This window comes from Pipistrellus kuhlii, unplaced genomic scaffold (genome assembly GCF_014108245.1).
Source record: "Pipistrellus kuhlii isolate mPipKuh1 unplaced genomic scaffold, mPipKuh1.p scaffold_m20_p_17, whole genome shotgun sequence".
NCBI classification, from domain to species: domain Eukaryota; kingdom Metazoa; phylum Chordata; class Mammalia; order Chiroptera; family Vespertilionidae; genus Pipistrellus; species Pipistrellus kuhlii.
The window spans coordinates 1,152,643-1,165,503 of NW_023425482.1; the positions used below are offsets into that span (position 1 = coordinate 1,152,643).

The 12,861-nt window shown below is 52.8% G+C and overlaps 1 protein-coding gene across 1 annotated transcript; it reads right to left on the reverse strand.

Moving 5' to 3' along the window:
* Positions 1–1,839: 1,839 nt before the first annotated feature.
* LRFN3 (leucine rich repeat and fibronectin type III domain containing 3) lies at positions 1,840–12,103 on the reverse strand. The gene is made up of 3 exons (XM_036440603.2): positions 11,150–12,103; positions 8,056–9,492; positions 1,840–5,702 (listed from the first exon to the last, which is right to left on the reverse strand). Exons 2-3 carry the CDS (start codon positions 9,474–9,476, stop codon positions 5,246–5,248), a joined length of 1,878 nt encoding a protein of 625 aa, XP_036296496.1. The 5' UTR covers positions 9,477–9,492; positions 11,150–12,103; the 3' UTR covers positions 1,840–5,245.
* Between the last annotated feature and the right edge of the window lie 758 nt (positions 12,104–12,861).

Consider the following 12,861-nt stretch of genomic DNA (forward strand, 5'->3'; position numbering starts at 1 on the left):
GGAATAGGGGACTAGGGACCTGAATGCCTGGGTCATGGAAGTGACTAGACAGAGGCAAAGACAACCTGCTAGGTGTGGAAGTCTGGAGGATTTGGGGTGGAGCTCCCCAACGGAAGACAATGGCTGCCACATCAGTCTGAGCTGGGGAACAATAGACCTTCATGGAGGATCCAGAAGGAAGGACAAGGCTGGTTCCAGACTGGGAGCGGCAAGGACCTTGGATATATTTTTCAGCCCCCTCCTCCCCTAGGACCTAGGAGCCTGCACCCTCTAGTTCCCCTTTTCCCACAGAACCCTTTCCTTGGGGAGGGGGAGTAGCAGAGAATTCAAGAAGAAACTGACTTTCTTACAATAGCTTCCTTTCTCCCTGCTTAAGATCCTCTCCAGGCTTTTCAGCTTGGGGAAAAGCTAAGGCCAGCGTAGGTCCCAGGGGGTGTGAGATACCTAAGGGGTTAGGAGAGGGCCCAGTTCTTGGGACAGAGATGGTAGAGGTCATCAGCAAAGAAGGAAAGTCAAGGCGGTGAGGCACGTGGGGAAGGAGTGATACTCCAGGAAGAAGTGAGTGGAGAAGCAGAAAGGGAGTCAGTTTCTAGCCCTGGGCCACAGCATTTAGGACTGTGGATGAGGAGGAGGTTCCCAGAGAACTGATATTTTTCCCGGTGGACTGGGAAGAGGGAAGTACACCCTAGGAGTTCCACAGAGTCAAAGCCAGAATGTACCCAGAATAAGTTATTTGAAGTCTCACTTTTATACTCTTCTTGCCAAGTTTGCATTCACCTCAATTAATCAATCCATGAGAACTCATATAAAAAGATTTTCAAGTGCTTACCAGTGACATCCTTTAACCTACCCTTGTGTACCCTCCTCCCAGCCTCAACAGTGAAAACCTTCAAGTGAAAAGGAAGCTATCGGTTCATCCTGTGGTTTTGTGGTCTCCCCAGACAGTGTCCAGGTGCCTTGGGGTGTTTGTCATTCAAGCATTCAAGGCTCTTCATAAAGCTGTCCACAGGAGCCAGACATTCCCAACCTCCTCCACAGGTAACTGAGCCCCCCACTCCAAACTTGTTCTTTGTTTGCTATGTGTCCTCAGCCACTCTCCCCACTGTAGCCAGATGGATCTTTCTAAAGTCTGAACCTGACACCGTCCCTCGCCATGACTCCCAGTGCCCTTGGTATAGTCACTGCCCCTCAGCCTGGCAGCTGGCGACTGCCTACTTTGTGAGCTTAGCTGTCACCATCTCCCTTCCCCCATTCTTTGCTACACAGAACTTTGGCCAGCTCTTTAAGTACACAATCCTCTATCCTCCTTTCTTGTCTTTTGCACACAATGTTCTCTCTCCTTGGCTTTCTGTGCATATCCCTTTCTTTTCCTGGCCCTCTTTGTATATCCTGCAAGTGTGCAAGACCCAGTGCAAAATGAAAATGTGGAGTACCTTATCAAAAACCATGAAGAAGTTCACAGTGGTGATAGCAGGTCATTCAACCAAGCACAAGGCCCTTCTAAAAGTGGAGCTTTGCGTGCCTGCACAGATCACACTGCCATGAAGCTGGCCCTGCCTTCAGGAAATCTTGGACTCTCCCCAACTCCCATCCCAGGCTGTTAGGAGCCCATCCGGACTTCCAAAGTTCCTTGAGCTTAAACAGGCCCCAATCACTCTCACCTGTGCTTCCCCCATCCCAGCCCTGGCCTTTCTGGTCTGTCATTTTTTCATATCTATTTCCTCCACTGGACTGGAACTCTGTGAGGACATGGTCTGAGGGTGTGTCAGTCACTGTTACATCATTCTCCGCAGCACTCTACACAGGTCAGGGCAACACTGAGCATTGATACCTATTCTCGCTTTCGTGTGGCATGAAACAGCACAGGCACCAGAAAGGGATTAAAAGCAGGAGCCATGCTCAACCCAGAAGAGATGACCCCTTTTTCTGATTCTCCCACATATGTGTCCATGTAAAGAGCTGAAAAAACTTGGCATGAGCTGAGGCCTTGCCAGAGGTCACAAGTATGCCCAGACACTCCACCTGTGTTGGAATAGCCACACCCAGCACATGGGTTGGATTGGGCAGCACACAAAGTCCTGGTATCAGAACTAGTCACTTGAAGAAAATGCTTCCAGTATCGTGGCACTTTGGCACCAAGAAAGCTGGTCTCAAAAATGTGCAGGCATTTTCAAAGCCACATGGGGCTGGGCAGTGAAGGAGTAGCACTCCCTGAGCTCAGGAAATTGGTGGACTTAGGTAGGCAGTGTTGGACAAGCTATGTTTTAACTTTAAATTCTAGGTACATGTCCACTTGTATTGTCTCTGCATGGGAGTGAGAGATGGTCCAGGCATCCTGTGGGGGCGCCTGGCGGGGGGGGAGGGGGCATGCTGGAAGGACCAGCCTATCCTATATACCTCCTTTCCTCCTCCCTGCTTCCAGTCATGCAATAAGTTACCACCAGGTGTGTCCCCCTTTTGGGCCCACATTTCCTGTGTTCACATCCCCCACAACCAGCCACAGCCTCTGCCTTGCAGAGCCTCGATCTACTGTTTGCCTGGTACTTGAACATGGAAAAGGTCATTAATTTCTATTCTACAGAGAGGTCAGCTCCCCCATCTAAGGAATGGATCTTTCTTTCCCAGTCTTAGCAATCTTGCCTGAAAAGGTAGCGGGGTAGTGATCCAGACTATCCTCATTTGCATAGAGGATGGAGACTTCTGGGAAAGTAGTCTCAACTCTCTCTTCAATCCATCCACTCAGCCCCCACATGTTCTGCTTGGACCATTACACTAGCCTCCTTCCTGGTCTCCCTGCTTTACTTTAGTTCCCACATGCAAAACAGACCTGCCACTGGAGTTTCTTTAGGATTAAAAAGGACAACTCTCCTCACTGCTCAAAACCTTCCAATGGCTTCTCATGCCACTTAGAATAAAATCCAGACTCTCCCAGTAGCCTGCATCATCTGTCCCCTTCTTACTCTCCTGTCTCAACACTGCATCACTTCCTTCTCCCCACCATACTCCAGCACATGCATCCCTTAGCTCCCGGACTTCTGTACCTGCTGTTCCATTAGCTTGGAATGCCCTTTCCACCCGCTGTGTAGTTAGCTCCAACCAGATCAGCTGAGGCATCATTTCTTCCAGGAAACCTCCCTCAAACTCCCTTCCTGGGTCAGGTCTCTCAGTTGCATGGATCTCTCCTGCATGACCCCACTTGTCATCACCGATGCTTACACCTGCTTTTGTGATTACTTAACATTTGTTTCCCCATCAAATGGTGAGGTAAATGAGGGCAGGACAGGCCTGTATCCCCAGCATGTAGCACAAGTAGGCACACAATAACTTAAAAACAGGGTTGAGGAACAGTGCACTCTGGCTCCCCCTCATGGCAGCAACTGGCTCTAGGTATCCAAACCTGCTCCTCCGTAGGCCTTTTTCTCAAGATATCTCACTGTCCCTGATGGCTGCTCCTGACCTCAGCCCCCCTAAGGATAACAAGAGGAAGGACCTAATGATGCTGCTGGAGGACTTGGGAGTCAGGCCAGATCCCTGGGATTCAGGTGTTCCACGGCCAAGGAAGGCCATTTCCAAGGCCTACACCCACCGACAAAGCTGTGGTGCCCTACATCATGAGAACAGCCAGTCGGGTCTTGGGCCCACTTCACCCTGCTCCTCACATCAGCATCACTCCCGAGAATACTGATAGGACCCAAGTTCTCTCCACATCTCTGCCTCTGCACCCACCACTAGAGGTAGCCTGAGATCAAGGAGCACTATTCCTCTTACTGCTAATCCCATTCCTGGATCTCCTATGAGACCTGATATTTCCAAGGCCAGGGTTTGGTCCTCCGAACCTCTTGGTATATGAGGGGAGCCTAGGGCAGTTCAAGACAGTGAGGACCAGCGCTGGAGAGATATGCAGAAAGATCCAGATCAACCTGAACCAGGATCTAGGCTCACAGAATGGCAGGTCTACACTCCCTCTCTACACTTTCTTACCTCCTACTTTCAAATCAGTGGAGTCTGACATCTGTCCAACTAAACCCCTAACACTACTCTCACAGCAGCCTTGATATCATTAAACACAAGAATAACTTGGATCTGACTTGCCCAGTTTGCTTCACTATGTCCTGCCACCTGCTGCTCGTTTAGTCTTTTTTAGTCTAGGCTTTTCTTTGTCCCTTAGACATGAAAACTCCCAGAGGCCGAGGACCCCTGACTATCTCCCTCTGGATGCTCTCTGGGTATTCCATATCCACCAAGTCCCACAATAGCTTTGGTATCTTCCCCAAATCTGCGCCTTCTCCCTGGTCCAGTATCATAGCAGCTCCGCTGTCCCCTCCCTGGCCAGGGCCCTGGGCTTCATCCTGGACACTTCCTTCCCCCATGGTTCTTCAGCTCCATAACTCAGCCACTCAGCCTCCTAAGTGTCATTCTCATCCAACCTTAACTGCTTTCCCAGCCCTCCTGCCCTGGTCCAGTCTTGTCCTTACTTATACTAGTCCTTAACCTGGCTTCCATCTGGGCTCCTTACTTCAGTCTTCTCCTCTGGTCCACCTTCCCCATGGTAGCTAGGATATTCCTACAGCCCAAACCTGATGCTGTCCTCCTCTGCATTAAGCCTCCCATGGCTTCCCAATACTATCTGGCCACCTGGAAAGCTTGGACCCTGCTCACCCCTCCTACCTCTCCTCTATCACAGTACCCCAATGTCTGGCACTTACAAAGTCCTTAGTTGTACTGTGCCCTCTGCCTGGAACACCCTTTCCTCTGCTCTTGGCCAATTATCTCCTCCAGAGATAATTCTCAGGTCCCATGTCTCTTCCCCGAAGCCCTTCCTAGGCTGAGTCAGGCACCTTTTCTGGGCTCCCACAGTCTCCCAGGATTCCCTCATGACCTTCCCTGAAGGCATAGCTGGGGCTGTCAGAGGCACCACAGCATCACCCATCACAGGGCGTGCTCACAGACGACGCTTAAGGAATGGGTCCTCAGCCACATCCAGGGACCTTGGACAGAACTAGATGGATCTCTCCCCAGAAGAGGCATCCCCAGCTCCAGACCCTGCATGGTAATCCCAACTCCCACAGACAGAGACAAGGGCAAGGGCCCAGGCCCAAGCTTAGAAAAATAGGACTTTCTTGTTGTGCCCCTCAGTGCCCCTGACACCCTCCCCATCAGTTTTAAAAACCATGAACAATTTGGCGAGTCTGAGGCCAGGTCCCACAGGGTGCTTAGGTCCTGCCACCCCTTGGTGGGCACGAGGTTAGGGTCCTGTGGGTTCGTGACTGGGCCCCCAGGGCTCACAGTCCAGCTGGACCATGGTGTGGGCCCTCAGTGCGGAGGGCTCGGGAGCAGACGGGGCCTGTGTGGTGCCGTTGGTCTGGGAGCAAACGCTGCTGACGGGTGCAGGTGCCTTGGCCTTGCCGGGGGGCTGGCCACCGTGCACCTTGTAGCGCATGAGCAGAACGAAGATGAAGACCAGCACTGAGGCCACGATGACACCACCCAGCGCGATGATCATGGTGCCGCCCAGGAAGGGTGCGTGCGGGACCCCGCAGGGCTGCAGTGAGGGCTCTGTGGAGAAGCGAGCACAGCCAACAGGCCGTGTGGCCGTCAGCCCCGTGGTGCTGTCCTCGTACACCGCTAGCACGCACAGATCGTAGGTGCGGCCCGTCGCCAGGTCTGTCAACAGGAAGGACCGGCTGTCGGCTGAGATCATCCTGGAGGGACAGGCAGGCAGGGGTCAAGTCTCCAGCTACCAGCACCCACTCTGCACTTCATCCCTACCCTCCAGTCTAGAGAATTTCTCCCCAGTCCAGCTGCTGCATTCACTCTAACCTCTGAATTCCCTCTAACCACTGCTGGAATTCCTTTAGTCTGACACCCAGTCAGTGGCCTAACTGATATGCATCCAGTCTGTTAGCCAATTTTACCTCAGCCCACCATCTAACTTTACTGTCACATTCCTCTCACATCCCCCAGTTTGATCCCCGCCCCCCATAAGCTCAAATTCCCTCCAGTGCCATTGACCACTTCCCCTCTGCTCTGCTGCCTAATTCCACTCTAGCCCACTACCCATTTCTCCGTGGTCCACTGCTTGAGTTCTCCCAGTCCTGTTTCACTTTATCCCCAGCTGCCTGACTCCCATCCTGCACTGCCAGCCCAATTTCCCACCAGCCTGCAACTACAGTTCCCTCTAACTTTGCTGCCCAATTTTGCTCCACTCCACCACTTGCTTTCACTCTGGTCCTCCCACCCTAGTCTCCCCAGCTCACTGCCTGAGTTCCTTCACCCAACTTCCCACCAGCTTACCACCTAAGCTTCTTCTAGACTACAGCCAGCAATCTCTAGTTCACCACCCAATTGCATCCTCACCTTCTCTGACCTCCCTCTAACCGAATTCCCATTTCCTTCTAACCCCATATCCACTTTCCCTCTTATTTTACCTCTCAGTTTCCCTCTAACTTCTGATTCCCTCCAGCCCGTGCCTATTTCTCTTTGCCTCTAGTGTACAGTTAGGTTCTTTCTCATCTAACCACCTGATTGCTCCATATCACTAAGCCAATTTCCTTCTAACCTTTGAATGAACACCTTCCTAGTCCCACTGCCTTATTCTATCTATAACCTGCTTTGCAGTGAGTCCTGTCATCTGATACCATTTTCATTAAACTGATGTGCCTCAGTCACCACTGCTGATTTTTTTTCTGTTGCCTTATTTCTTTCCATCTCTGCCTACTGACTCCTTTTATCTCTGTTGCTTAGTTTCTCTAACACCCAATTCCACTATACTACTTTTTGTAGCAGAGCACTCTGTTGGAGATTTAACTTGTTTTATGATCAGTTTTATTCTTAAATTGCTTTAATGAGGGAGCTACAGGAAACTCTGCGATTGTCTCTGAGAGGGTGACTATCTAGGACAGCATTCGTCCCATCCCCTGCCAGGCACAGCGGACAGAATTTGTGTGATTTTCAGGTGGACCCTCCATGGAATCTACTGGGCACTCTGCCTATGAAAGAGAGTGGAATGAGCTTATTAGATTTCCAAGACTGAAAAGAAGATCAAGTGATTATCTCTTGGGGTCCCCGAGGAGGGAAACAGGACCCACATGGTAGGATACAAGGTGCAGACCCCAAGTCTTAGGAGGCCCAGTTCTCCGCAGCCAGGAGGTGGGACTGCACCACTGACTCAGCCTGGCAGTGAGAACAGGGAGCCTTCCACAGCTCTCCATGCAAGGCTGGACTGGGTCAGAGGTGTCAGAAGCACTCACGCCAGAGCCAAGACTAAAGAACACATGTGGCCTCAGCAGATGTGCCATGTACTCTCCAGCGCAGGGGCAGAAGTTATGCTGGCCCATCTCGTGGAGTATTTAAGCCCCAAGTTTTGTGTTTGCAATAACTGAAGAGAGAAGGGAATCCCCAACAGTGGCAAACTGAACATTCCTGCTCGCCTAGCAGGTGGAACTTAAACTAGGTTTAATTTGGTTTAGAAAATAAAAAATTGAGATGTTGCATATAAGAACTCCAAATATGTGGAGCAGTTTGCACTGCACAAACCCAAAGTGAACTCTGTTTAACTTCCTTCCCATTTTCCTTTAACCCCTGGTCTGAAACCTTTGCAGCAGGGCTGACTCATTCCGTTTTCCCCACGATAACTACATTTTCTTGCTTGATCTCTTTTTCTTCCTGCAGCCTATCTTGTATTTAGCCCTGTCACCTGGAAATACCTGGTCTCTCTTTTCCTTTACTACTTAAAATTGCTTGTATCTCCCCAAATTTGCCTTTCTCCTTCGACTCTTTATTCTTTTGGCCTGGTCACTTTTTACTTTTGCTGCCTAATTTCCTTTATATGTTTGTTACTATTTACTTTTGCTGCCTTATTTCTTTTTAACACTGCTGCCAGATTCCTTTTTACTCTCTCTGTCTGATTTCTTTTACCTTTGCTATCTGATTTCCTTTGTAAGTTTGCAGCCTCATTTCTCAGCTGTGTTGCAGCCTGGGTACCAGTAGACGTATCTCTAACCCTCCCTCCATTTCACTCCCCCACCCAAGCTGCCCCCTGCCTGGGCACTGCACCTGTACACGAGGATGTCGTCGGCTGAGCTGTTGTACTGGATCTGGTACATGCGAATGCCTGGGACAGGCCGCTGGTCTGGCCACTGGACGAGAGCAGCCGTGGCCCCGTGCTCTGTCACCTGGACACCACGGTCAGCAGGGGGCCCAGTGTCTGCTGCCTTGGCGGAGGCAGAGGCAGAGGCAGCAGAAGGTGGGGTGAGGACATCAGGATCCCCGTCCCGCAGGGGGTCACAGCTGGTGCTGTTGGCTAGCTGAGGGGGTGGTGGGGGACCCACAGTTAACTCAACAGCAGCCGTGGCCTCGCCAGCTGCGTTGGCCGCAATGCAGGTGAAGATGCCTCCATCACTCGGCTCAGTGATCAGCAGCTCCAGCGTCCCATTCGGGAAGGCGCGAGCACGGCTCGAGTTGCCTAGCAGCCGGCCCTGGGGTGATACCCAGCGCACATGGGGCTCAGGGTCCCCCACAGCCCGACAGCGCAGGGCAGCTGGCCGACCAGCAGGCACTGCCAGGGGTGGTGAGCGGTGAGTTACCACAGGGGGCTCGCACACAAACTCCTCCTCACCCACAGCCCAGAAGTAGCGGCCACCCAGAGCCGGCGGGGAGGCGCAGGCTTCAAGGTCATCCTCCCTCGCCAGCCGCCGCAGCCACACCAGCTCGCAGTTGCAGTGCAGGGGGTTCCCACCGAAGGCCAGCACCAGGGCAGAGGCAGGTGACCCCCGGGGCCTGGCTAGCAGTGGCAGGCGGGAGAAGAGCGGGTCAGGTGGGATGGTGGTCAGGCGGTTGGAGGTCATATCCAGCCGTGCCAACTTGTGCAGGCGGGAAAAGGCGCCAGCAGGCACAGAAGCCAGCAGGTTGTGGTCGAGGCCCAATGTATTGACGTTGCCCAGGCGGCCCAAAGCCTCCCAGGGCAGCTGTTCCAGGTTGTTGTAGGAGAGGTCGAGGTCTTCAAGTGTCTCGGCACAGTCGTCCAGGGCGCCAGCTGCCAGGGCTGCCAGCTGGTTGTTGCTCAGGATGAGATGGCGCAAATTGACCAGGCCACGCAGTTGACCCTCGCCCAGTGAGGTCAGCCGGTTACCATCTAGATGCAGGGCACGCAGGGCGCGAAGGTCAGCAAAGGCACCAGCTGCCACATGGCGGATGGTATTACGTGACAAGCTCAGATGCAGCAGGCCCGTCATGTTGGCCAGATCACGGCGGCGCACAGCCGCGATGAAGTTGTCCGCTAGGCGCAACTCGGCTGCCCTGCGGTCCAGCGAGGGTGGTACAAACAGGAGGCCTGCCCCTGGGCACAGCACACTCAGGGGCAGTGACTGTGTCTGGCAGCGGCAGCGACGGGGACACAGACTGGATGTCGCTAGCTGGGGTGGAGATGAGGCAGGGGCCAGCGGCAGCAGGCAAAGGAACAGCGGGAGGATGGCCATCTCGGGCAGGGTTGGCCTGCAGGGAAGAAGGGAGGCATTAGGGCAGGCTGAGGTCAGAAGAGGGCTACCAGAGGGTGTTGGGATGGTCCAAGACCAGGAGAGAAGGTAACAATGAGCTAAGAGCATAAGAGTTGGTTAATGATGGTCAGAGGAAGGGTCAGACACATCAAAAAGCTGGAAAAGCTGAAACCAGTTTGGCTCAGTGGTAGAGCGTCGGTCTGCGGACTGAAAGGTCCCAGGTTTGATTCTGGTCAAGGGCATGTACATTGGTTACGGGCACATCCCTGGTAGGGGATGGGCAAGAGGCAGCTGGTTGATGTTTCTCTCTCATCGACATTTCTAGCTCTCTATCTCACTCCCTTTCTCTCTGTAAAAAATCAATAAAATATATTAAAAAAAAAAAAAAAAAGCTGGAAAAGATGGTCAAAGACTCAGATGTGTCATGGGAGGACAGAGGGAGCAGAAATTAACAAAGATGGTCAGAAGGCAGGGAGGTGATTAAAAATGGCCAGAGTGGTGATAGAATGGGAGGGTTGGTCAGGGTGGTGGTGATTAGAAGATAAGCAAGAGGGCTTTAGACATAGTCACCAAGAGATGGTCAAAGGTGGCCAAAGAGAGAATAGGTGGTCAGAAGTAGTTGAAAATGACCAGAGAAGAAAGATGGTTAGAGATAATCAAGAAGACAAGTGGTGGACAAAGAGAGAGGAAGTGGTCAGGGGGTGGTCAGATCTGGGAGAAATGGTAAAAGATGGTTAGAAATGGTCAAAAGCCAGAAAAGTGGTCAGGAGTAGAGGATAGCTGGGCGATGGGTGTGGAGAGGTCATCAGATAGAGGGAAGGCAGCCAGGGATATTAGAAATGATCACAGAACAGAGAAGAGAGGTAGTCAGTCAGTAAAGGCTAGAGATGGTCAGATGGTTGTCAACTGGCAATTAGGGTCAGGAGTGGGAGGAGGGCAAGAGTGATGATGAAAGATGGGCAGAGAGAGGAAATGTGGACAGAGGAAGTGGGAGAATAGACAGACAGAAGCAGCTGGAGAGAAGAGTCGTAGACAGAGATGTCAAAAGTGGTCAGACAGTCAAAGGCCACAGCTGAAAGTCAGGGCTGGAGAAGGGCAGGAGAGCCAATGAAAGATGACTAGAGAGCAGCAAAGATATCAAAGGTGGTCACTGAGTGAAGCAATAGATAGAGGTGGCCAGAGAGAGAAGCTGTGGACAGGGCTGTGGACGATCAAAGACAGAAGAGGTGGACAGAGATGGTTACTGAGATGAGTGGTGGCCAGAAGTGGCCAGAGATAGGAGCAGTGGACAGAAGTGTCAAAGATGGTCAGAGAGAAAAGAGACAGGGGCTGTGGATCGGAGAGGTGGTTGGAGATGGTCAGATACATGGTGGGAAGAAGTTAGAAGATCTACTGGGAGTGGGTCTCAGACCTAGAGATGCCATCACGTGGGGAAGAGGAGATCAGAGAGGGGAAGGACTGGCCAAATGTCCAGAGAGTGTCTGAGGCAGAGGAACTGGAGGTAGATCCATGGATGGGGGTCTATTTCTGGGAGAAACCCTGAGGATTCCCAGGGTTACATGGTCCTTACCTACATTCACCCCCAACCACAAAGTTCCTCTCTAGTCCCTTCCCATGATGGGAGTCACTGAGAAACTCCCTCCCAATTGCCTTACCTGAGTTGGAGACGTCCCAGGGAGCAGAGTCTTCAGGCTCCCAGGGGGTCAAAGATCAGGACTCTGGAGGGGGTGCTTAGTCGCTCCTTCCTGTCCCCAAGGCCTCTGTAGAGGGACTATCCTCGTGTTTCAGCTTATATATGTGGTCATGGAGTCTCTAGACAAATATTGGGCAGCTAGGGTCCAGTTTTAGAGACTCAGGCACCGCTTTAGGTTGTTCAGAGTCAGGGTCACCCAGCTCTAGACTTGGGATGCAAAACAGCCAAATGGAGAGTTTAGGGTCTAAGCCCTAAGTCCAGTCCTGGGGTCTGGAACTGGGGTGCTGGGTTCAGTTATTGAGTTGCTAAGTCAAGTTTTGGAGGTCTCTAGTCCCAGATTTCAGCATTCAGGTTTGCAGCAAGGACTTCAGGCCAGAACTCAGGTTTAGGCCCCTTGGAATGCCAGGGTACAGATCTTGGAATTTGAGGCCTAAATCTCAGGGTTCGGGTCCCAAGTAGTGGATTCTGGGGGAATAGACACAGGAATCCCATCCCAGATTTCAAAGTCTCAGACACAGAAGTCAGTTTAGCTCCAGATTGGGGGTTTTAGATTCCAAATCTTGAGGTTCAGGCTCCAAATGTTGGGATCCATAATCCAAGTCTTGGGGCTCGGGTTCCAAATATTGGGTTCTCAGCGACTGATATTGAGATTCCAGCCCCAGATATTGGTGTTCAGACTCCAGTCTTGGGGTCCCTGTTTCCAGATCCCTGGATCCAATCTCGGAGTGCAGGCCCCCCCGATGTCGGGCTGCAGGCTCTGGGTCTGCGGTGCAGGCTACCAGCTTGCTTCCCAGTGTGTAGCAGAGGCTGGCCAGGAGGGAAGGGGTCGGCGGCGGTGGGGGAGGGGCCGGCCAGGAAGCCCCGGGGGCCGGGGTGGGGCGAACAGCCGGGGGCACGAAGGGTGAGGGCACCGCGGCACCGGAGGGGCGCAGGGGAGGGGCCGTGCTCAGAGACCCCTCCCCCGCCGGGGCCGGGGCGGGGGCCGGGGCGGGGGCTGGGAAGGCAGGCCGGCCGGGTGCTCCCGCGGCCTCCACGCCAGGAACCCAGGGCCGCGCGCGCGCCCGCGCTTAAAGGCGCAGGCTTGGCGCGCGCCCGAGCTTAAAGGCGTAGGCTGCCCTCCCTTTTCCAAAGGCGCATCCCCGCCCCGCCTCCCAAGGAGTCGCAGGGGCGTTGCTTAGGAGCAAGAATCCTGGATACAGGCAGAGATACAGAGATAGAGACAGAGACAGAAAATATGGGCAGACTTCGATTAGGAGGATAGAGAGAAAGACAGAGAGATAGAAAGACAGACATATTCAAGGAGCAATGACAAAGACATAAAGACAAAGACATGGAGAAAGTCAAAGAGACATAGTGGGGGCCTGAGATGGGCCAACTCAGCTGTGAGGATGGGTATGTGTACATGTGTGTGTCCAGTTCTCATTCAGAGCATTGAATGTGGCCTTCCATCCTAGAGTCCCTGGCGCCCAAACTTGTCCCCTGTCTCAGCACCACCTCCTCTGATGTCCTTTCCACAAGTGGAGCTTCCTTACCTGGACCCTTCCCAGTAACAGGACTGACCTTTCAGGCCACAGGAGGGAGTGCTCCTCCCCAAGACTCCTTGGGCTGGCTGCAAAGGGAAAAGCTGACTTCAAGACTCTCTGGACTTGGAGCTAGTCCTGGCCAGTGTGCTCA